Below are 26,716 nucleotides of genomic sequence, written 5' to 3' on the forward strand. Positions count from 1 at the left end.
GACTAAAGAACACACTGCTGAACCATCAGTGGGTCATTGAAGAAATTAAAACAGAAATTCAAATGTTTATGGACTTCAATCAAGTTGAGGACACAAAGTACCAGCTCCTTTGGGACACAGCAAAGGCAGTACTCAGAGGAAAATTTATATCTCTGAGTACATACATCAACAAACTGGAGAAACAGCAACTCAGTATTTTAAGGAAGCACCTTAACTTTCTGGAGAGAGAACAGCAAGCCAAACCCCAAGTCAATAGATGGAAGCAAATAATTAAAATCAAATCAGAATTAAATCAATTAGAGACGAAAAAAACCACCGAAAGAATCAACAAAACAAAGAGTTGGTTCTTTGAAAAAATCAACAAGATAGACAGACCCCTGGCAAACCTGACCAAAAAACGAAGGCAGCACACTCAAATAAACAAGATAAGAGATGAAACAGGTAACATCACCACAGAAATAACAAATTAAGAAAATAATAAGGGACTATTTTGCAAACCTTTATGCCAACAAATTCGAGAACTTGGAAGAAATGCATGATTTCCTACAAAAAATTCATATCCCCAAACTCAACCATGAAGATTTAAACCTTCTAAAGAGACCCATATCCAGTATTGAAATAGAAACGGCAATAAATGATCTCCCATTCAAGAAAAGCCCAGGTCCAGACGGATTCACTGCAAAATTCTACAAGGCCTTCAAAACAGAACTCACTCCAATATTTCTCAAACTCTTGAATGAAATTGAAAGAGAACGTTCACTACCAGACTCATTCTATGAAGCCAGTATAACCCTCATCCCAAAACCAGGCAGAGACTCATCATGGAAAGAGGACTACAGACCAATCTCCCTGATGAACATAGATGCAAAAATTCTCAACAAAATTCTGGCCAATCGACTTCAACAGGTCATCAAAAAAATCATACACCACGATCAAACTGGATTCATCCCAGGGATGCAAAGTTGGTTTAATATACGCAAGTCAATTAATGTAATCCACCACATCAACCGGAGCAAGGCAAAGAACCACATGGTTTTATCTCTGGATGCGGAAAAAGCGTTCAATAAAATCCAGCACCCATTTATGCTAAAAGCCCTGGAAAAACTGGGATTCCAGGGAACATTCCTGAATATAATCAAGGCAGTTTATGACAAACCAACAGCAAGCATAACTCTAAATGGTGAAAAACTAAAGCCATTTCCTTTAAAATCAGGAACAAGGCAGGGATGTCCACTCTCTCCCCTGCTCTTCAACATAGTACTAGAATTCCTAGCCAGAGCAATTAGGCAAGAAGAAAATATAAAGGGGATCCAAATAGGAAAAGATGAAGTTAAACTTTCTCTCTTCGCAGATGACATGATCCTATACCTAAAGAATCCCATAGACTCTACCCCCAAGCTACTAGAGCTGATCCAAAACTTTGGCAATGTTGCAGGATATAAAATAAACCTTCAAAAATCAATGGCCTTTCTCTATGCTAACAACCCAAAGACCAAGGCCGAAATCAGGAAATCAACTCCTTTTGCAATAGCCCCCCAAAACATAAAATACCTAGGAATAACCTTAACGAAAGAAGTGAAAGACCTCTTTGATGAGAACTTTAAAAGCTTGAAAAATGAAATTAAGTCAGAACTAAGAAAATGGAAAAACCTCCCATGCTCCTGGATTGGGAGGATTAATATAATCAAAATGGCAATATTGCCAAAGGCTATCTACAAATTCAATGCAATACCCATTAATATCCCAACACCATTCTTTAATGAAATAGAGGAAGCAATCCAGAAATTCATATGGAACAATAAAAGACCTAGAATAGCAAAAACACTCCTAAGCAGAAAGAACAGTGCTGGAGGAATTACAATACCCAACTTCAAGCTGTATTATAAAGCTATAGTAATAAAAACAGCTTGGTATTGGCACCGGAACAGGCCTGAAGACCAATGGAACAGAATTGAAGACCCAGAATTGAATCCACAGAACTACGCCTACTTAATCTTTGATAAAGGAGCTAAAACAATAGTATGGAAGAAAGATAGCCTCTTTAACAAGTGGTGCTGGCAAAACTGGCTCAACACATGCAACAAACTAAAACTAGATCCTTATATATCACCCTGCACCAAAATCAATTCCAAATGGATAAAAGACCTTGAAATCAAAACAGATACCCTGAAAACACTAAAGGAAGGAGTAGGAGAAACACTTGGGCTCCTTGGCGCAGGACGGAACTTCCTTAACAAAGACCCAGAAAAGCTACAAATCAAAGAAAGGTTGGACAAATGGGACTGTATCAAACTGCAGAGCTTCTGCACGGCAAAAGGACATAGCTCACAAGATAAACAGAAACTGGGATAAACAGACTGGGAGAAGAACTTTACCGGACATTCAACAGACAAAGGCCTCATCTCTAAAATATATGCAGAACTAAAAAAATTACCTTCTTCCAAAACAAAACCGCAAAGAACCAATAGCCCCCTCATCAAGTGGGCTAAAGACTTACAAAGAAACTTCTCTGATGAGGAAATGAGAATGGCCAATAGACATATGAAAAAATGCTCTACATCACTGGCCATAAGGGAAATGCAAATCAAAACAACATTGAGATTCCATCTCACCCCAGCAAGAATGTCATATATCAAGAAAACTAATAATAACAATTGTTGGAGGGGATGTGGCCAAAAGGGAACCCTACTTCATTGTTGGTGGGAATGTAAACTGGTTCAGCCACTCTGGCAAGCAGTATGGAGATTCCTCAGAAGGCTCAATATAGAACTCCCCTATGACCCAGCAGCCCCACTTTTGGGTATCTATCCAAAAGACCACAAACAAAATCACAGTAATGCCACCAGCACAACAATGTTCATCGCAGCACAATTTGTCATAGCAAGAATCTGGAACGAACCCAGATGCCCCTCAGTAGACGAATGGATCAGGAAAATGTGGTACATATACACAATGGAATTTTATGCCTCTATCGGAAAGAATGACATTGTCCCATTTGTAAGGAAATGGAAGGACTTGGAAAAAGTTATACTAAGTGAAGTGAGCCAGACCCAAAGAAACATGGACTCTATGGTCTCCCTTATTGGGAATAATTAGTACAAGTTTAGGCAAGTCATAGCAGAGCATCACAAGGCCCAATAGCTGTACCCTTATGAACACATAAGATGATGCTAAGTGAAATGAACTCCATGTTATGGAAACAATTGTTATATTACAGTTGTAACTACTTTCAACGTCCTATGTGTATCTGTAGCTTCTATTATTGATGATGTTCTTGTATCACCTTCCTGTGGTTGTACCTACACTATCTCTGTAATCTTATCTGAGTATACTGGAAACCGTGTTTACTGGTATTGGAAGTAGGAAATTGAAAGGGAATACCAAATTTGAGAGACACAGGGTAAAAAAAGAGAAACAACTACAAAAGCAATACTTGCAAAACTGTTTGGTGTAAGTGAACTGAACACTTCGTGGGGGGGAGGAACGGAAAGGGGGGGAGGGAGGGGGGTATGAGGGACAAGGTAACAAACAGTACAAGAAATGTATCCAACGCCTAACGTATGAAACTGTAACCTCTCTGTACATCAGTTTGATAATAAAAATTTGAAAAAAAAATCCTCACTAGTGAACTGAAAAATAAAAGACCACTACAAACAAATTAGATTAGCAAAAAAATTAAAATACTGACATCAAATTCTGGCAACGTTGGAGAAATATATTCCTATTTGGCCAGCTTATTCCTGGCTGGCTGAATGTAAAATGTTGCAGTCATTTTGTAAGACAGTTGGGCAGTTTCTAACAAAGTTCTAAGCTTATCATTAACCCTAGATTTGAAATCTTATATTCACATAAATATCTATAGATGAATATTGTTAGTAATTATAATAAACAAAACATTCTTCAATAAGTGAATGGATGAAAAAACATACAATGCAATTTCACTCATCAATGGAAAGGATACAAACTATCACATCATGAAAAGACATGAAGGAACTTTAAATGCATATGCTAAGTGAAGGCAGTCAGTTCACAGAGGTTATATGTTGTATAATTCCAATGACAGCAAAACTTTACAGATGGCAAAATGCTTGCCAAAGGATCAGAGATCAGAGGGGGATGAGTAAGTAAGCACAGTGTATCTTTAAGGTGGTGAAATTACTCTGGATGATCCTGTAATAGTGAACATTTACATTATGAATTTGCCAAAACTCAGAACTGCACAAGGACAAGAAGTGAATTCTAGTACAAACTGTGCACTTCTATTGGACCAATACTGGTTCATCAAATATACCAGGCATCATACTAATGTGGTCTGTTTAAAAAAACTGTGAGTTTGAGGCAGTATATGAGAGTTCTTTTCTGCATAATTTTTCCATAAAGCTGCACTAAAATCTATTAAAATATAAAAAACATGAAAACATTCTATGAGCAATCACAAATTACTAGCAAATAATATTCTCTATAATAATAATATAATTTTCTAGACAGCCATGCTTGATACTTCAAACACTACAAATATTTAATTATTAAAGGTTTTACATCATTATTTTTCTAAAATGTATTTCTTCTGTTTCTTTTCTTTTAAATATAATTTGGCCCTTTTGTTTTATACTAATGACAATAATGGTCAGGAACACTGAGAATTTTAGTCTATTGACAGATATATTGGTTAGTAATGTTTCTGACTCTTATCATTGTTTCAGCTGCAAAATTTTAGTTCAACAGCTTGTAACCCACTTCTTAATTCCCCAAACAAGCCTGAAACGACTAATTCAAGGTAAAATTAGGGCATATTGATAGCTTTTTAAATTTTTTAATTGCTTTTGTTTTTGTGCTGGCATTGAACTCAGGGCCTGGGTGTTGTCCCTTAGCTTTTTCATTCAAGACTAATGCTCTACCACTTGAGCCACAGCTCCACTTGTGGAATTTTTGGTGGTTAGTTGGAGCATCTCATAGACTTTCCCATTTAGGCTGGCTTTGAATCATGATCCTCAGATCTCAGCTTCCTGGGAAGCTAGGATTACAGGGATAAGCAACCAGTACCTAGTTAGCTTTTAATTGTAAATACAACTTTAGATTAAAAGATCTCTACATGAAGCATACAGCATGTAGGCAACTATTTGTGGTAGCTATTTCCCTGCTTGCTCATTGGGGCATTTTTTCTCTAGCTTATTGCAGTATTGAAGCCAAAGGAAGTCTTTATGTAGGGCTAGCACTCTCACTTTAATTACATGTGGCATTTCTTAAAGTCTTTCTTTAATAAAGCATATTTATGCTTTCAGAAAAGCATAAATAAAACACACTTTCTTCTTTAAAAGGTCCTTTTCCTTCTCTATTTTCTTTATTTTTCTCTCAGAAATTCCCATATTTCCTCCATGTTCCAGTATCTCTTTTCTTACCTCTTGAATTTTACGGTTCATTTTACGTCTTGTGGTTTTCAATTCCTCTTCAATAGCTGCATTCTTCTAAAAGGAGAAAGAGAACGAGTTCTAAATAACCTGAAATGGCAGAAATTATCTGTGGGTATATCAATTCAAAGCTAGGCTTTTTCCTGGCAGCCTCTAAATGTCAGTTAATTATGGTTATAATATTCTTTGTTATATAAATCTAAAATAATTATTACAACAAGATTGTTACTTTTGGTGCTAGTGATTGATCCCAGAGTTCCACACTTGCCAAGCAAGCAGCCTGTCACTAAGCTACATCCTTAATCAACAGTGAGGCATTTCTCAAAAAAGTTATTATTTTGATTCATGGCTTCTATCATTTTGCCTTTTAGGCCATGAATATTAATCACATCCATCTCTGTGTTAAAATTCAATGATTAGAGGATAAGCTAGAAATTGATGGATATTCTACAGAGACTTTCTTATTTTAAGAACTCTTATTTTTCTAGCATCAAATATCATTCATACTTAAAAGCCTGGGACAAAAATATAAGCTTTCATTACTTACTCTTTTAAAAAATTATTAGTGGCACCAGAGTCCTAGATATAAAAATCTCAAAATATTTTTGCCTTCATTCCTACTATCAGTTTGCATCTAATAACATACTCTAGAGTATCTTTCCTTTCAGAATTCCACAATGATAGTTCTGACCTAATTAGCTATTAGGCTCTTAACTCAGATAATGCAATCCAATTTGTAATTAGTTTCTCTGACTCCAGTCTTCTCTCCCCATAATCAGTACTCTAAAATACTGCCCAATTTGTTTCCTCTGCCTTTTTTTCTGTTTGTCTGTTTTGTTGTTTGTTTTGTGGATTCTTTCTTTGTGCCAGTCTTGGGGCTTGAAAATCAGGGCTTGGGTGCTATCCTTGTGTTTTTTTTTGTTTGTTTGTTTGTTTGTTTTTTGCAAGGCTAGAGCTCTACACTTGAGCCACAGCTCCACTTCCAACTATTGGATGCTTAATTGGAAATAAAATCTGACAGACTTTCCTGCTTTCCTGCCTGGACTAGCCTAGAACTTCAGCCTCTTGAGTAGTTAGGATTACAGGCATGAGCCATCAGCACCTGGCTTTCCTTTTCTTTTATAAATCATTTCAACATAAAAAATAATTCTCATAGGAACTGTACAACTATTGATTAATGACAACGTGATTATGTACATAAAGATTTTGAGATCCTGTACAATGTGACACCAAGTTCATATCCAGTTCATTTTCCACAAACAAATTCTCACTCCTGTCAGCCTGTTTTTTTTTTTTTGTTTTTTTTTTGGCCAGTCCTGGGCCTTGGACTCAGGGCCTGAGCACTGTCCCTGGCTTCCTTTTTGCTCAAGGCTAGCACTCTGCCACTTGAGCCACAGCGCCACTTCTGGCCGTTTTCTGTATATGTGGTGCTGGGGAATTGAACCCAGGGCCTCATGTATACGAGGCAAACTCTCTCGCCACTAGGCCACATCCCCAGCCCCCTGTCAGCCTGTTTTATATATTTCACCCAGTGGAATGATCTAGGCTCAAACCTGTGTTATAGGAAGAAGAGAGGCATGTGGTTATCTTGGACAAGTGACTTCCCTCTGGGCCCTAGTACTCTTATTAAAACAGGCCAATACTGTCCTATTTCATAGTCTATGGAAGGAAAACAATAGTTTCCTTTCCTTGTAGACCCAATTCTTTCATTTACCTGCACATGCTCATTGAAATGCACTTTCCTTTGTACTTGGCCTCCTAAAAGTTGAGCTCAAGTCCTATCATATGTTTTCTAAAGCCTACCTGATCTATTCTAGATAAGGCATGTTCACCCTTGTCAAGTATGCCTGAATAAAGAGCGTATGCTATTAAATATTTACTTGTGGTCCCATACAATCCTGTAATACTTTTCCTACACTCTTATCTTTTCCTATTTATGATAGTATGCCTTGTTATTCTAACCAGTATATAAGCACTGAAAAGCACAGGCTATCTTATACCTCTGGACGCTCATATTCCTTATATACTATAAACAATTACTGTCAGCACACAGTGCTTTAGGTTATTGATGTACATAACTTTGAAATGTGTCAAGAATCCTTACATCAGTATCACCTATTTCTATACCAGTTTTATTGGTCTGATGCTACTTCCAGTTGATATATGGTGGTAAGTTTGTACTTCAGGAATTTGGACTCAAACCTTTATCTCTGAGGCCATTTCCAGAGTGGTAGTAAACCTTTGAAATTCATTTTGTGCTTTTCCTTCTCCTTCTTTGATATCTTTCAGTTGTTGGCGCAAACCCATCACTTCAAGATGCAACAGCTTCAGGTCTTTGGAGTGTTCCTCCTCTATTGTATTCAGTCGATCCTTCAGAAAAGCTACCAAACAGCACAGGAGTGGCATCAAGTAGAACAAGGAAGGTGAACAAAGGCAGAGAATCATAAACTCGGACACCCACACAGAATAATATTTCTCTTCTCTTCATACCTGTTTTCTGTGGATTCAAATCCTTTTCAGTTTGTAGATGAAAGATGCTCATCTTCAAGGACTGGATGAGGCTTTCCAGATGGTACATTCGATTCACCAGAAAATCACAGTTCTTCCATAAAATATCTGTTTGTCCTGGACAAATTATTTCACTCTGGATAGGACTAATGACTTTCTGGCTAGTAGTGTCTTCTAAATATTTTGGAATTTCCAGCTGACCTCTGGACAAAGATCCCAATATAACAATATTATGCAATGCAATGTGTATCATTGAGTCCATGTAACCTTTCTAATCAGGATATAATAAACGTTCAGCAACATTGTACAATATAGCTTCTTCTGAGGTTCCCTCCACCTACAAATCTACCAAACACACACATATATAAGATCAATTCCCTCTCTGTCAAGAAAAAGTTACAAATGCTTTGACTCTTCTGACAAGCATCAACAACAACCAGGTAGAAAAAAAGCTGAGGTACAGTCCAGGCATAAAACTATGCCTGGAAATTATACCATACAACTGGGAAGGGATCTTCCAACGTTTATTGGAGGTGAGAAACATTTGTGTCATACATACTGTATCTAATATTTGGCTTATAACTTGCCTTTGTCTGAAAGTAGAAGGGATCTAGAATATACATCTCATTAGACCTCAGAACAAAGTGGAAGGCATCTATGCACAAGCAACAGCTTCCAGGGATATAACTCTCCAGCATCAGAGCAGAGAATGAGATAAAGTTCAAAACTCCCAGGTTTCTCTCTGGAAAAGGTTTGCCATTGTATTCTGCCAACTGCTGCTGCTGACAGTGGAGCACCTAATTAGCTTACAACAGAGAATTGTTAACTGGGTGACACATGTAGACCTCCAGCAGCCTAAAGAGAACATAAGCACTTCCTAAGGTCTCTCCACAGCTCATTCCATTGGCCACTCCAGCTTAGAAATTCCTCTGGGAAGAAGCTCCTTCATTATCAAGTACAATGTTTATAGATCCCACTAGAGGAACTGCATCAGCATCCTTCTGGCTCTGGGAGCTGACAGGAGCAAGCACTTGAGAGTTCCTAGATCACAATACCAAGACATGGTTTTCAACGGCAGTGCAAGCACTTCCAAGGACATGCAGAACAAGCTTAAATGCACAGCATCAGGTTTCTGTCTAGAAAGATTTCTCTGCATTATCTTCCAGTGGCAACTTGAAGGAATGTCTTCTAACTAACTCACGTGAGGCACATAAACAGTAGACCTCCAGCAGCCAGAAAAAAGAGTGGGCACTCAATGAATGTTCTCTCTTACATCACAGCAATAAAAACTGCAGATCTCCAAAGCTTTTCTGAAAGGAAGCTGTCTATGTATTGGCTACCACAACCTCTGCTGCTTCCAGGAGTTGATTAGGCTCTGCCTCCCTCAACCAGAGGAAATGAACAGATGGACACATAATAAACCCACTATGACCAGAGGGTACACACCGAATTAAGAGTGGAAATGTTTGACCTAGATACTCTTGCTACTAAAGCACACACACAGGTGATAAATGCCTGCTCTTTGCTTCACCCTGAAAATACAACTGGAAAACACATCTAAAATCCCATCCTTTCTGGCTTCATCTGGGTGGTCTGCACTCTCATCTACCTTACCTGTCTTGTGACACTGAACAGCAAAACTTGTATGGTCATCTCAATAAATGCAAAAAACCACTTGAGAAAATTTGATGCTCTTCCAAGATAAAAACTCACAACAAATTACATAGAGAATGAATGCTCCTTAACACAACAAAGGCTATAAATGGTAATCCCACAGTTGGCATCATGCTGAATGCTTAAAGTTTTGCCCGGAAGAAAAAGAATAAAACAAAGATGTCTATTTCCTCTATCAACACTCAATGGAAGAAAAAGAAACAAAAGGCATCCAGATCAGGTAGGAAGAAGTAAAACTACCTTATTTTGCTAATTATATATCTAAATATATAGTGTATATGATATATAATACATTATGTAAATATAAATATTATATAAAGAAAATATAATAAAAATACAATACAAAGCCAAAAGCAGGTACAGGGTTCACAATGTAATCCAAGCTACTTGGGAGACAGAAATATGATGATTGAGGTTGGAATTCATCCTGGGCAGGAAAGTTTATGAGACTCTTAACTCCAATAAACTACCCAAAATCCAGAAGAAAATAAAACAGGAAATCTCTTACTTTGTACTTGGCAATGATTTCTTGGATATGACTCTCAAAACACAGGTAATAAAAGCAAAAAATAGACAAACAGGCCAAACTTAAAAGGGAGAAGAATAATTTAATTAATTTATTAACCTCACTAAATTCAAATATGGAGTGCACTATAAGGGAAAAAGGCTAAATCCTAAAAAGGGCTGGCTAGGGTATAGCTTAAGTGTATAGGTGTGAGCCACCAGCACCCAGCTTCATAATAAACGTTCATATTGTTTTATCCAAATACTCAATATGTGCACCAAATTTGTTCTTCAAATGTAAAGTATTTCTTATCCACAGGTGCTACAATACCAGGTATACTAGTTTTATGTCTTAATTGGGTTCATGCACATTTTGGTGTGATTTAAAAAAAATCATACCAATAAATTTCATACCCATGGTGAAAGTACCAGATTCCTCAAGCTACTGACCTAATTTTCTTTCTTTCTTTCTTTCTTTTTTGTTGGTCCTAGGGCTTGAACTCTGGGCCTGGCTGCTGTCCCTGAGCTCTTAAACTTAAGGCTAGTGCTCTACCACTTGAGCCACAGAGGCACTTCCAGCTTTCTGGTGGTTAATTGGAGATAAGACTCTCATGAACTTTCCCACCCATGCTTGCTTTGTACCTGGTTTGATTCAACTTTTAAAGCCAATAACGTTTACTAGTACTTTTTAGTATTACTAGGGATGAAGAAGTATTTTTAGTATCTCATTCTAAATTGTGACACTTTAAAGATTTAAATCTTTCTTTTAATTTAATATAGAAGAAAATAATGAAGACAAAAGTAATAACATATTTCAAATTTTTCCTTTAAGAGATTCTAAAATAAGAACCAAAATTTTTATTACATGAAAAATGGTTTTCAATAATTTCAAAGGTAAACAAAATATTAATATTTTATACCTAGGTGACATTCTACTTGAGGTAGAGGGGATTTGAAGTCAAGGCAATACCCCTCCTAAGCAGGCACATTATCACTGAGCCATGAGCCCAGCTATTTCACTGGTTTTTTCACTGATTACTTTTGGGATAGGGTCTACCCTTTCTGCCCAGGCACATGCTGGAGCCTCCATCTGACAATTTTAACCTTTTCTGAGATCACAGGCAGGCACCACTATGCCCAACTTCCCTTTCATAGAGATGGAGTTCCTCAGACTTTTCTGTCTACTACAAAAATATGCCCAATCTCAGCATACTACTTAGCCTGGAATGACAGGCACAGCCCAGCTATGGGTTGAGAAGGAGTCTTGAGAACTTGAGTCCCAAACATCTAATATTGTGGGCATGAGAAGCTGGCGTTCAGCCCTAACTCCCACATTTTTTTTTAACTACAAAGAATAGTGCTCCTAGCTCTGTATTATGGTTTGTATAGGAAGTGTTACCCAACAGGCTCAAGTGTTAAGAGGCTTGGTCCCCAGATGGTGAGTTTAATCATTGAGAGGCTACTGGATCATGAGGGTGGTAACTTCATTAATGGATATGTCTAGTTCATAGTGAATGGGCTATTAGGAAGTAGGGCCTGACTGGAGGAAGTCATTGAGGATGTGGATATATCTTGCCCTGGCCCCTTTCTGCTCCTTTCTCATTCATTTTCTCTTTCTCCCCTCCCTTACTGCTCTCTTTCCTTCCTGGCTGTCATGATAAACAACTCCAAGGCACTACATCTTCTTTGTCAAGATGCTCTGCCTTATCACAGACCCTCAGGGAGAGGTGGAAGCAACCATGGATTCTAACCTCTAAAACAATGAGCTAAAACAAATTGCTCTCTCAGTTATATTGTTGTGGCAATGAAAAATTTAACAGATTGTCACAGAATGACAACTCTTTATCTGGAAAATATTTTTAAACTTACATTCAAATTAAGTTATTTCTTAATTCTTTCATAAATATCTATCTCATTTGCCAAACCACTGAGATAGATCCCTTATGTCTAAGCAGCAAAGAAAAATTTCCCCAACATGCAGCAATCTAATTCATTTGTCTTTGTTACCTTTTTTCACCATAATCCAACATTATTAGTTCATCTCTCAGAGAACTGGTCTGCTCCTCAGCTGCTCTCATCCTTTGCTGAAGTACTGTGAAAGCTTCAGAAGCTGTGGCATTGACATGAGTTGGAGAGAGGACAGGTCTGCACACTGTAGTTCCCATATGTACCTAAGATTAAAGTGTCATTATTAGCATGGTAGGTTCACCTATTACTCAGAATAGTCATTATGTCTCCCTATGGGAGGACTATGCATAATTGTCCTTTAGCCTAAGGAACAGTCATATGTTCTGCTTTGGTCAATTAAATATGGGGAAAAGCTCTAACCTCAGCTTGTTGCTTACTATCTGTCCTTTTTGTCCTCTTCCATGAGACAAGCAACATTACGAATAGGGATATCTCCCTGTACTATCGTCCATGACCTGTCTGTGACATATGTGAGTGAGCAATTAAACCCATGTTATTGCAGGCCAATAAGATTGCTGAATGGGTTGTTATTGCATTATAAGTTAGTATATCCTATTTGCTATAATTTGCCACAAAGTAGGGCTTATAACTTAGCCGAGGGTCTTTTTTGTTGTCAGATGTTTCCATGATAATGTTATGATTCCCTAAAAGGCTCACATTTAAAGATCTGGTCCCCAGGTGGTGGAGCCAACCATTGAGAGGTGATTGGATCATGAAACTGTTACTGTCCATGGATTAATCCATGAGTGAATTCACACTGAATGATCCATTAGGTAGGGTCTGGTTGAAGGAAGTAGTTCACTAGGGGTATACCTTTGAAGGGTTTATCTAGCCCTTATCTGTCTGTCTTTGCTTTTTGGCTGACAATGAAGGAACAGCTCTGTTCCACTACACTAACTACTATGATACTCTGGCTCACCATAGGCTCAGAGAAATGAGCCAAGTGACAATGGAATCGAACTTCTGAAACTATGAGCCACAAACCCTTCTTCTATCAAGTTGATGTGCTATTCAGAATTCTTCATTGCCACACAAATATAACTTAAAGGAGGAACGATTTATGTTTGGTTCACAGTTTCAGAGGTTTCAGTCCATCATGAAGGGGAGAACATGACATCCAGGAAGCAGCAAGAGAGAATGACTACACTAGCAGGCTTTCTCCTTTTATTCTTTTTGGGCCTACAAAACATATACAGAGTACGCTGGATTAGCCTTCTCTAGAAATGCTCTCACATATACTCCAAGAATGGTAAAGAAACACAAAGACTAAAAGTAAAGATCTTAAAAATGTCAGGATAATAGAAAACAAAAATGAACAAGAATAGCTATTTTTATAATACATAAAATAGACTTTAAGTCAAAATGTAAAAAAATACAAAGAAGGTTACTAAATAATGATAAAAGGATCAATTCAACAAATGGAAATACCAACTGTAAATACATATTCACCCAAAACAGCAAATCCAATTTACAAAGCAAACATTAACTCAAATGGGAGAAATGACTCTAATACAACAACCGTAAAGGAGTTTAGTAGTTCATACTCGCCAATGGACATATTATCCAGGCTAAAAAAAAAAGAAATCCACAAAGAAATATCAGCTGACCAAATGATATTACAGGATATTTTATCCAATGGTTGCAGAATATACATTTTTTCTTACACTAGCACATGATACGAATCATAGATACCAAATCAGATAACAAATCACAGATACCAAAATACAGGTGCATGGGGAAAAATAAGTTCTAATGTGTGACATCAGAGTGACTGTAGTTCACAATTATTTATTCTTATATGTTTTATGAAGAATTTCAAAGAAATTAGAAAGTTCCCAATACACATGATAAATGTTTGAGAGGGAAATGCTAGTTACTCCTATTTGACCATTACTCTTCAAAGACATGTATTAAGTTACCAAAGTATATCCTGTAATATATACAATTATATTAACTAAAAAAGGACACTTCAAATGTGGTAAACTGAGTTTTCTCTTATAAATGCCAATATATGATTTTCTTAAAGACAACAAACAAGCTGGGCACCAGTGGCTTACACCTGTAATCCTAGCTACTCAGATTGCTGGGATCTGAGGATCTTGGTTGAAAGCCAGCATGGGCAGGAAAGTCTGTGAAAGTCTTATCTTCACTAACCTACCAAGAAAACCAGAAGTGAAGCTGTGGCTCAAGTAATAGAACAAAAGTTCAGGTACAGAGCCCAAGCTCTGAGTTCAAGCCCCAGGATGAGGAGAGAGAGACAGAGACAGAGAGACAGAGAAAAGAGAGAGAGAGAGAAAATGAACACATCCACTATTTCTAAGTCACCAACACCATGCTAAATAATGAAAAGAAATGGGAATGAGATTTCTGTTTCAGGGATTAATGACAAAAGCAGAATTATCTTATACATGGTCATTGGTGGAAACTCATGAGGACAATTTTCTGTAGCTTCATCTTTTTTTTTTCTTTTCAGTCCTGGGCCTTGGACTCAGGACCTGAGCACTGTCCCTGGCTTCTTTTTGCTCAAGGCTAGCACTCTGCCACTTGGGCCACAGCGCCACTTCTGGCCGTTTTCTGTACATGTGGTGCTGGGGAATCAAACCCAGAGTTTCATGTATACAAGGCGAGCACTCTTGCCACAGGGCTATATTCCCAGTCCCTTTAGCTCTATCTTGTATGGACATCTATATAGTAACCATACTGTAAATCTTGGCCTCTGCTTACAAGTGTTCCTGTGGGAATGTGATCCCAAATTTTCATTTGGGATATCAGAAATTCGCTTTTGTGCCCATTTGCTCTGTAATGTGGTGTTTCTCTTCCTCTCACTTCTCAGGCAGCAAAAGTGCTACCTCAGGTCCTATAGGTAATATAAAAATAATGTCTAATGTCCATAGCATAAAGTTATGAAGCAGTAGAGCTGGTGACAGGTTTTAAGGAATCAAAATATGATGGGGGAGGGTGTGCTGTGGAAAAACTGAGTTAATTGCCAGGCCAATAGAACACTGCCAGATTCAGTACAGACATTTCTTATCATAAGCTCTTCTTTGCTTTCACTTCAATGTATCACCTAAAAATTCATGTACTGGAAATTTATGTTAATGCTATTTGGAGATATTGCCTTTGGCAGGCAGTGAACAGTAGGTACAGTCATGAGGTTCAAAACTCCAATGAAGAGTGACCCAAGCTAACATGCTTGCTTGTTTACAGTGTGATCCCTCTACCATGTTGTGAGGCATCAAGGCCATCATGAACTGAGACATCAAGCCTTTTAAACTTCTGAGATTTCAGAACTGATTGAGATATATATTCTACTCCTATCAAATTAACAATCTGAGGTATTAGAGCAACAGACAACAGATTAAAACTATCTTCTATATTTTCTCCAGATCCCAGAAAATGACCTTCATATTTTTCAGTTATAATGCTTCTGATCAGAATTTTTCCTTCATACTCCTCTGTGAAAGAGAATACAGTTCTGATCATTTTTGTTGCATTAAGAGGTTTGTTGCTAACAATCAGTTTAAAGCTATGGAATAAGAAATTTCCATCTATATGATACTTTTTTCTATTTTCCATTCCCTATTAATGGAGTCTCTAGACAGATAAGTACTTAAAATTCCTCTACACTTCTGAAAAAAAGAAAGCTGGATATGGAGACTCTTTGCTAATGTGATCACATGAGCCAGGCTAGTATTACTTGGGTAATATAAAGAATTTTTGAGTAAGGCCCAAGGGCTGGTTCTTTTACCAGACACCAGTGCTAGAGTGTGTAGGAAGAAAACTGAGGACAAAAATTGCTGAAATACATCTTTAAGCTCCAATCTATTTTTCTTTTCTTTGTCCTCTGTTATCTAGCTATTGCTTACCTAGAAACTAGCTACCACTGGGTGGGAGACTATAAAAAGTGTGCTTAGTGGAGTTGACTCTCCAAAAGTGGTTGGAAAGTTTGTATTTCCAGGCTCCCCTGAAGCTGGCACAACCTTGCAATGCAACTTAGCCAGTGGGATTTAAGGCAGAAATTTGTAAAAGCTTTGGGGAGACTTTGTTTTTCCTTTAAGAAGGACAGAGATTATGACATTTGCCCTGTTCTTCATCCTTTTGAGGTTGGAGAGCTTTCCTTCAGTCATCTATACAAGGCCAGAGCCTTAACTATAAACTGACGAAAATACAAGGAAAAGCCCCCCCCCCCCGCCTGCAAATAAGTATTAGCTAAACCTGCTCATGTGCAAAGAACTTTTTCTTTGCCCATCCTGGGGCTTGGGCTCAGGGACTGGGTGCTGTCCCCCAGCATCTTAGTGCTCAAGGCAAGCACTCTACCACTTGAGTCACAGTGCCTCTTCCAGCTTTTTCTTAGTAGTTTATTGGGATGAGTCTCCCAGACTTTCCTGCCTCAACGCTAAGCCTCCTGAGTAGCTACGATTACAGGTGTGAGCCAATGGGGGCCAGCCTTTTGTTTTTAATCACTTTTTCTTTGGATACATGGTAGTCTCTGCAATACTTGATGGAAAAACAAGGCAGAACAAACAAATGAAATGACAGCACTGCTAGGGGGCAGCAAAGAGAACACTTTCTGTGGCAACTTGTTAGGGTCAAGTAGGACCTACAATATAAACTGCCTATGCCACTAGCACAGATATAGCCAAAAATATCTTTGGGAAAAGATACAGATGGAATGGGTATTTCCTCTATATATTTTGAACAGGATGGTGTGCTCCACCTAAATTTTTTCCATGTAATTGTTTAAATGTTCAATTTTGTTGCTATGTTCCCAAGGTAAAATAAGTTTTGCTGACAGATGAGATAGGAGATAAGAGGAAGGGATCTAGCCAAGTTTATTCTAAGGTTTTTGGCCTGAGCAGTAGGAAGGTTGGTGTTACCAGTGAGGCAACAGAAGCCTATCATGAATCAGCTGAGGGAAGATTGAGATTTGTTTTGGAAATGTTAAATTCAAAACAGGAAAGACTGCCCAACACATGTTTGAATTTGTAGGTCTGGAGCTCAAAGGAGAGGTGTGGAGAGATTAATTCTTAAATTTAAGCATATGCATACTGTGTGAAGCCACGTGAGGAAGCAACACACTTAGATAAAAAAGGACAGAGTCCTGAGTGCTGAATTAAATCAGTTATGTAAAGACTGTGGGTGTTCAAGACAGATTAACCTGAGTGTCTCTAAATTAAGAATAGCTTCTTCTTATTTTATTTATTTATATATTTTTTTTGTCTTCAGAGCCCAGGACAGTGCCTGAACCACTGTGAATGGCGAATGGGAGGGTAATTCATTAAAAATATGGCAGGTGTCTCTTCTTCCCAGCACAGGCTCCAGGCACCGGGCAAACAGCACTGAACAAAAATGTAGGTCAGGGAGGATTACCGGTGATAAAAATGAAATATGGCCTTGCTACTTCCCAGGAACCTGTACCCTCCTATAAACTATAAACAAGGCTAGAGCTGGAGCTTGCCCGCGGGACCTCAGGGAGACCTCTCTTCGGCTATCACCAGGCCAATGCAAACTCACGCCAGAAATCGGGGCCCTGAAGTCAACCTAGGAAGGAAGACGGCAGCAGGAAGAGGAGGCCTGGCCTTACGGAAGCTGTCCACTCTACCCAGTGCCTCCCACCTTCAGGGGCCCGGCGGCCTCACCCCTAAATCCATCTGTCTGCCGAAATCTCCGCCCCGCCTTAAGCAGGCGGGTTTCCATGGAACGAAGACAGCGCTTTGAACTAACCCGCTGGCCCAGGCGGCTCTTGTACGCAGGCGCACCGGAGCAAAGCATGCTGGGAAGTGCAGTTCTCTGGCCCGCCCACAAGGGGTTCTCCGCCCGGGGGCGGGACCCAGGATGGAATCCCACAGCACGTCGGGAACACGCAGATGCTAGAGCGATGACTTCCGACGCTATTGTTCTTGTAGCGGGGCACGCCGGGAAATGTAGTTTTTGTGCAGCCCTCTCTCTCTCTCAGGGCCACTTGTGTCTACTAAGCTCGCTTGAGCCAGCCCCAAAGGGAGATTTTTGGCAAGTGTGTACCCTGTAGCCCGCGAAAATCCAGGTTCGAAAATGCTTTTAGTTGTAGTAGGACGAAAGAATGAAATTCCTTCTAGACGACAGGAAAATAACAGAGTTTGTTAATGAGCATTTAAAAGATGGCAAATAAAAAAAAAAGATAAAAAATGCTAGGGAAAAAACCCACCTTGATGACGACCAATTGCAGAATACAGCACATAGAATCTGCTCCCTCGTCTCTTCAGCTTTAATTATGCCTTGCTTTTTAAAATAGGTAAGTGAATAGGGCTTAAATGGAATTTAAAATAATAAAAGCAGATGTTTTTAGCTGTTGCTTTACGGTATGTATTTGCACTTGATGGAAAACCTACAGTAGTAAGACAACATGTCTTTACATTTTTATTGCTGGACAGAACACTTGTTACCACCACTAGAACAATTAAAGTTGTTGTAACTGCTCTCTGAAAGGTGCAACTGAAAATGGATCCAGCTTTGTAATATAATAAACACTCAAGACTGCAATTGGGGTCTCATTTCCTTAGCAGGTGTCTGATTGAATTGATCTGGCTATTCCAGCTTTCCTGATAGCAGAGTCTCTAGATATGGAGAGAATGCCCATCAAACCACAGCTGCTCATCAGCCTGTAAGTTATCCCATGAAAGAGAAATGAGCACTGCATACATAATTCAGGCAAAGGGGGGAAATAAAGCTTTTAGAATGGGCACTGAGGATGTACTTTAAAACATCAAAGCAGAAAGCCGATTCTTTCCCAAATTCACAATTTCATTTCCAGGGGCACCTGATTTATGTGTAGAACTAAAAGATGAGGGTTATGTGCATACACAGCACAGATAATCCCTAGGCCTTTATTGTAAGCATTTTACCCTCTCTGATCTCGGTATTAAGCATTCACGGAGCCAGATCGATTAACATTTTCATGTTTTTCATTTCTTTCCCCCTTTCTACCATCTGGAAATTTTTAGGAATAAAACCAAACAAATACATCAAGAATGTGAAGTCTTCAGTAAATGAATTCATCCCCCAGTGATGCATTCTCTAAGTAACTGAAAATTAATTATACTCAAAATCTAATTTTATTACTTTAAGTGCCTGGATACACTGATTTTTTTCCCTTTTATTTTTCCTTTTGATTTTCAATGAATAGTTTTCAACCATGTTGTCCCCATTTATAAGAGAAGGTCCTCACAATCATGGAAATCTTAGAGATCTATGAGGACCACATCCTCTCACTGTATTACTACAATTTTCTCCTAATTGGTTTCCTCTCACTCTCGTTGACACATCTTTTGTATACTTTGATCTGTCTTAAGCCAGGCATTGGTGACTCACCACCTATAATCCTAGCTACTCAGGAGGCTGAGGATGGTGGTTTGAAGCCATCCTGGGCAGAAAACGCCATGACACTTTTATTTCCAGTTAACCAACAAAAAGCCAGAAGTGGAAGTATGGTTCAAGTGGTAGAGGGAAAGCCTTGAATGAAAAAAAGAGGTTATGGACCAGAGTGCAAGCTCCAGTACTACACACACACACACACACACACACACACACACACACACACACACACACACACACACACTTAAATCTGATAGTTTCAACTCTTACTTGAAACCACTTAGTAGTCTCCTTCATTGAACTATTTAATATGGTGAAGATGTTAATGGCTTCAACCTAACCCACAAGCCTCATCTTCACCTATGCCCTGAGAACTCTTAATCCTACCAGGAGAGCATGGTTTGTGCTTACAGGCACTGCTCACTCTGCCTGGCAGGCCTCTTCATGTACTGTCAATCTGGTGAACTCAATAGAGATTTAGCCTCCTCTATGAGGCCATTTTCTTTCTTCCCAAAGCACTTAGTAATTGTCAGTACATTTAATCTCTTCTTAAATAGGCTATCAGCTCTTTGAGACAGGAATTTTGTTACATTTATTTTCAACACCAGGTACAGTGCCTGGCACACAGTAGGCATGAAAATGTCTTTGCAGTAAGTGGATAACTGGATGAATTTTTAATACACCTTATCAACAGAGGCTATTTTCATTCTCTTGACTATATATTTTCATATGCCAGTATAAAAGGCATTTTCTTTCTTCCTGAGCTACTGTTGATTTAACATTGTAGCAAATGATAGCCAAGTTACCTGCATCTATGTATTCTGTGGATAAAGAAATGCAAGCACAAGAAATTCAAAGGTGTTGTATATTCTTGGTACCATGGAAGAATAGGAATATTAAATTCACCAGTCAGTTTGTCACCTCATGTGGACTTTCCAGATCTTTTCATAAAATACAAGGATGATAGACTTTCATGCACCTGGGTGCATGTGTGTGCACGTGTGCACCCCCCCCCCCCAACCCATTACTTCCTTATGTGATCTTGACTGAAACCTTAAGATATAGCAGTTGTGGTCATATTTTCCTGATGTAGTGATTGACGCTTTGGGAAGTTAAGTACCTTGTCTAGACATGCATCCAATAAAAGACAGAATGATTGTTCCCACCATGGATCTGTCTTCCTTCAAGGGCCATTCATTTCAACTAGATTCCATCTCCTTGTTTTCCACATTCCTTCCATTCCTCCACATGGACCTTTGAGATGCAAACCATAGCACTTTGTAAGAAACAAATTTATAACGAGAGCCTATTGTTTGAGTAAAGTTCTTTCTGTTATTAGTCTCACAGTGTACAGTCAAAATGGTTTTCCAGCTGAGTAGCATTCCACTATATGAGTGTGTCACAAGTTACTTAGCCAGTCATTGGTTGAATGGCATCCAGTTTGTTTCCAATTTTTAGTGACTTATGAAACATAAGTATTTCATTTCTCTTGGGTAAATACCTAGGAGCAGTGTTGTTTGAGCACACACACACACACACACACACACACACACACACACACCCTCCTACCCTCTACCCTCCTTCAAGTTGTACTGTTGGTTTACAGTATATTGTCTTGTAAGTATTGCTGTTGCATTGGTTTGCCTTTTACCCTTTGTAAGGAACCTCCAGATTGCCATCCAGAGTGGATGTACTAGTTTACATTCCCACCAGTGAAATAGGGTTTGATGAATATTTTTGAGATATAAATTCTCAACAAAAATATGATTTGAATACATTTTTCCCAATCTCTAGCATGTCTTTCATTCTCTGTACAGTGTCTGTGGCAGAAGTAAAGTTCTTTAAAATTCCGTTTGGCATCTGGGTGCCAGCAGCTCACACATGTAATCCTAGCTGCTCAGGAGGCTGATATGAGGTCTGAAGATCGTGATTCAAAGCCAGCCTGGGCAGAAAAGTTCATGAGAATCTTATATCCAATTAACTACCAAAATTCTGAAAGTGGTACTGTAACTCAAGTGGTAAAGTGCTATCCTTGAGCTGAAGAGCTTAGGGACAGCACCCAGGCCCAGAGTTCGATCTCCCCTACTGACAAAAAAAATTCCCACTTAGCATGTTTTTATTTTATTGATGATGCTTGTCTAATCTGAGACATACATATTTTATTATACTTTCTTTTAGAAGTCTTATAGCTTATTTAAAATTTTATTATTTACTAATTGTAAAAAGAAGTTACAATTTCATATGTTAGGTTATGAGTATAACATATCTTGCTCTATGTCACCTCTTCCGTTACTTTCTGTCTTAAAGTCAGGCCTTTGATCTATTTTGCATTAACTTTTTATTTTTTATTTTTAACTTTATTTTATTGTAAAGATGATGTACATAGGTGTTACAGATACAGAAGTAGAGTAATGAATGCATTTCTTGTCAAACATTGTTACCCTCTCCTTTGTTTTCTCCCATTTTCCCTCCCCCTTGACTCACTTCCTCCCCACCCCCCACTGGAAAATTGTAAAGTTCATTTCCAACATAGTGTCTTGTGAGTATCTCTGTTGCATTGATTCACACTGTCTTTGTCTCACCATCTGGTTGATTTTTTTCTTCAGTTATTCTGTCTATATTGAGAACTGAACCCCTTATTCATTTTGCTTATTATTTTCTATATGCAAAAAAAACACGAAGAATACTTTAAGTCTCCAATTTCAAATTCTAATTCATTTGTGGAGTTGTTTTTATATGTTTATTTTTCTCTTATTCCCAATTGTCATCACTTTTTAAACTACAAAGTGCTTCATATCCCAAAGAATTGGGGAACTGAGTTCAAATGTGTGCATAGAGCAAGCTCTATCCTGACTAATCATTCAGGATGATTGTGAGTTACCTCTAAATGAAGTTGTAGTATTGGGTTTTGGAGAAATCTCCAGCTCCTTGTATCTTGTGCTGCCAGTCTCTCAGCAAAGTTAGTTGTGAATGAAGTGCCCAGCCAGAATAAGTTGTACATTTAGAAAAAGCCTTGAAATCCAACCATAATTAACTGATGGAGCATTAAATGGAGCTTATCTATTTTTTTTTACAATTGGTGACTAATGATATTGAACATGTTATAGTAACTGAATGTATGTTTACCATTATTTTCAAATTGTATGCTTTTTTACAAAGTATATTTCTAATAGAAACTTCTTCAAAGTTTAGAAGTTTCTGTGGTGGTGCTTGATTTAGCCATTCTAAGAACTAAAATTTAATATGCCACAAACGAAAATGTCAGACTTTTGGGAAGATCATGTTGGCTAAAGCTATAATTGCAAGAGTGTTGTTAGCCCGGCACAGGTGGCTCACGCCTTTAATCATAGCTCCTGAGGAGGCTGAGATCTGAGGATCTTGGTTCAAAGCCAGCCCAAGGATCACAGTTCAAAGCCAGCCCTGGCAGGAAAATCTGTGAGACTCATATCCAATTAAGCACTCGAAAACTGGAAATGGTGCTGTGGCACAAGTGGTAGAGCACTAGCCTTAGGCTGAAGAGCTCAGGGACAGCATCCAGGCCCAGAGTTCAAGCTCCATGACAACAAACAAACAACAACAACAACAAAATTTTTTTTTCTTTTCTTTTTTTTTTTTTTTTTGGCCAGTCCTGGGGCTTGGACTCAGGGCCTGAGCACTGTCCCTGGCTTCTTTTTGCTCAAGGCTAGCACTCTGCCACTTGAGCCACAGCGCCACTTCTGGCCATTTTCTACATACGTGGTGCTGGGGAATCGAACCCAGGGCCTCATGTATACGAGGCAAGCACTCTTGCCACTAGGCCATATCCCCAGTCCCCCCCCCCAATTTTTTTTCATTCCATATTAATAACTAAAAACAACATTCAAGTTTCTCATTTCAAATTAAACCACTATTCACTCTTAACTAATAATACCTTTATGTGCCTGACACTTTAGGTGGAATGATTAAATTATGCACCTGTAGAAATATCTCAGAAAGCAATGACAGCAATTACAAACCTACTATGTTCCTCAGTACTTGCAAAAAAAATATGGTATTTAAAAATTAAGATATCGATTTCAACTCAATGTTTCTCTTACATTTGATAATCTTACATTCTTCTTTTCTTTGGATTCACATATAGGCTGTGAATTTTCTTATCCTAGTTTGCTTTGTCTTTCATATAAGTTATCCCATAGAACACTGTGCCATTTGATTTTATGTGGTAGTTACTTTAAACAAGAAAATCAAATTAAAATTTCTCTTGGGCCAAATAGGGGACTTTTTCTTTCAAAAAAAAAAACAACACTGCTGACAGTTAACTGAATATAGATTGTCAGACCACAGAATGCTTATAAAGTACCTCTTTCCATTCTTTACTTGTAATTCAGTATTCCCCACTGCACTGCCGGGATTAACTCCATTCTACCCTACTGAGTTTCTTTTTTGATAAGATCTTCCTATGTTTCCATGGCCTATGGCCATGTAATGGCCATGGTTTCCTATGGCCATGGTTTCCTATGGCTTGTAATGGGCAGAGTGATTCTCCTTCCTCAGTTTTCTAGGAAGCTGGGGCTTCTGGCATGAAATACTATTACATTAACTTTTTAAAATACAGTATAAAGTATTGGCTGTGGGGTCTTTGCTATTATTATTTTCTTTACTCATGGCATTCTGCTATCCTGGTACTAATAGTTTTATGACTCTGTTTCTAGGCCTTTCTGTTCTGTTGATCTATGTGTCCATCTTTTTTTAAAGCAGAGCTATACTATCTCTGATTACCATAGCATATAATTGTTGAAATTAGAAGATACTGATATGAGGGATTGGTTCCAGGATTCCTACAGAGGTGTATTTGTGTGTAACCTCCCCATATCCTTCCATATAGTTTAAATATATCTATATTAGTTACTGTATTCTTTAGGAAGCAGTAACAAGAATATATTCAGCCTACATACAATTATGTCTCTAGATATTTTCTACTTATGGATGTTGAGCCCATGGATACAGAGGGTCAACAGTATAGTCTTCAGATTTGTTCATTTTCAAATTTGTATGGTTATACTAGTTTGTGTGGCTATACTTTTCCTAGAATTTTTTAAAATTAATTTGATAATACTTACAAAAATTATGCTAGAACTGGTAGTGATTATGTTGAACCTACATACCAAAGTGGGGAAAATTTAGTCGTAACAGTCTATCTGTTTATGAACAAGATATATCTTCTCTCCACTTAGGCCTTCTTTTATTTCTTTAATCAGTTTTTATAGTTTTCAAAATATAAATCCTACTGTTTTCTTAAATTTATGCATAAAGTTCTTTGTAATATTTTTCATTTCATATTCAGTTATTTGTGGCTAATACATAGAAATACAATTGGAGGCTGGTGCCATTGTGTAATTGGTTTATAATCCCAGCTACTCAGGAGTCTTAAAGATCTGAGGATTTGGGGTTGAAGCCAGCCTGGATAGGAGAGTCTGTGATAGTCATATCTACTCAAGTACCAAAAGCCAGAAGTGGAGCTGTGGCTCAAGTGATAGAGTGCTAGCCTTGAGCTGACAGTTATTATTATGAAGACATTTGGATTTTCCTGAATGATTTGATATAATTACATTTTCTCTTTAGTCTGATGATTATAATGCTTGGCTGGTTTTTTTTTTTAATTGAGCCAACCTTGTATCCTTGGAACAAAACTCGATCCTTCTGTATTTTCCTTTTCCATATACTCCTCGATTTGTTTTACTACTAGTTGGTCCAAGATTTTTGCCCGTATTTGTCAGAGATATTGGTCTTTATTTTTCTTCTGCTATAAGCAGTCTTGGTATTAGGATAATACTAGCCTCATAAAACATATCAACTACTATGTCCTCTTATATTTTCTGAATGAGATTGCATGGGACTGTCTATTTCTTTTATAAATGTTTTCCAGAATTTTCTAGTGAAACACATTTGTCTAGACTTTTTCATTTTTAAAATATATTACTATAAAGTATACATTTTTAAAAGAAAAGTGTTACATTATATTCTGTTTCAGTAATACATCTAAAAACAAAATGTGTGATAAGAATAACATAAAGATAGATAAATCAACTTGGAAAGATCTTGTTTCATTCTAATGGTTTTAGTTGAAAAAGAGGACTGTGAGGATGATTTTATTGTTAGTAAAGTATTTATTGTTTTATATTTATTTATTGTTACATGTTTTAAAGCTTGGCCCATTTCTTGTAAATTGGTGAATTTATGTACATAGAACTGTTTATAGTATTCCCTTATTATTATTTTAATCTGTATGTGGGTCTATCATGATAGTCTTCATTTTGTACCTCATATTGGTAATTGTTGTTTTCTATCTTTTGTTTTCATAAAAAGTCTGACTAGAAACTTAATAATAATTTTATTAACTTGGAAAAATTATTTACCTTTTGGTTTATTGCTTTTCCCTATGTTAGTTTCTGTTTTCTTCCTCATGTTTATTATTTAAGAACTTTTTTTTGGCTGATCTTAGGGTTTGAATTCATGGCTTTGCACCTGTGGGGGTTAGAGGCATGGCTCAAGTAGTAGAGTATTTGCCTGAGATGCACGAGGGCCTTGGATGGAATCTCCAGTACCGAAAACCATCAAATATGATCAGATTGCAGAAATCTAAATCTTTATCATATTACAAACAGAATCATTTATTTTCTTCAAGAAGTAGGAAAAAATCCATATCCACATTTTTTTCTTTGATGCTTCCTCATGGCAAATGAATATAGATGATCTATCATGATGATAAACCAGAATTAAATGTCTACATTAGCTCTGAAGTGCACAATGTCTCTTAAAAACTTTGACAGGTTGACTGGTTTCATTTCAGACTCCACAGATTCTCTACCTGGAGGGTATCCTGCTTCTTAAAATAACACTTCATGGAAAACACTCTCTCTAGCTACATTGGTACCAGGCACATTTGCTTTTCCTTAGATAAATGGAACAGGTTAACCAATTTCAGTGGAATATGTCTTATATGATAGAGGGAAAAAAATCTCAAGTCCATATATTCTACTACAATTGCAGTAGTAAAGGCTAGTCATTTAAACAGAAGTTTTGTCCTAGAAAAAATAACCAGTTCATGTGGATCTACTATTTGTTAGCAGTGTGATTTAGGGCTAGTTATTTTAAAACTCTGTGACTTCATTTCTATGTTTGTAAAATGCAGAGGATTTGTTGGTCTTCCCTTATCTGTATGATTTGTGCGGGATGGCTTAAAAACCCTTTATACTATTTTTTAAAGAATCTTTGTATAGGGAGCAGCATTGGAAAATAAGAGCTAGCATCTCCCTCTGGAGAAA

At 37.8% G+C, this 26,716-nt stretch overlaps 1 protein-coding gene across 1 annotated transcript in view; it reads right to left on the minus strand.

Annotated features, from left to right (window-relative positions):
• The window catches only part of Ccdc150 (coiled-coil domain containing 150), a 64,302-nt gene extending 46,515 nt beyond the window's left edge, over positions 1-17,787 (minus strand). The window contains 5 exon segments of the mRNA XM_048344206.1: positions 5,400-5,465; positions 7,611-7,789; positions 7,899-8,119; positions 12,102-12,265; positions 17,702-17,787. Coding sequence (XP_048200163.1) covers positions 5,400-5,465; positions 7,611-7,789; positions 7,899-8,119; positions 12,102-12,265; positions 17,702-17,713 — 642 coding nt within the window. The 5' untranslated portion in view covers positions 17,714-17,787.
• Positions 17,788-26,716: the final 8,929 nt, after the last annotated feature.

This window comes from Perognathus longimembris, chromosome 4 (assembly GCF_023159225.1).
Source record: "Perognathus longimembris pacificus isolate PPM17 chromosome 4, ASM2315922v1, whole genome shotgun sequence".
In the NCBI taxonomy this organism is placed as follows: Eukaryota; Metazoa; Chordata; class Mammalia; order Rodentia; family Heteromyidae; genus Perognathus; species Perognathus longimembris.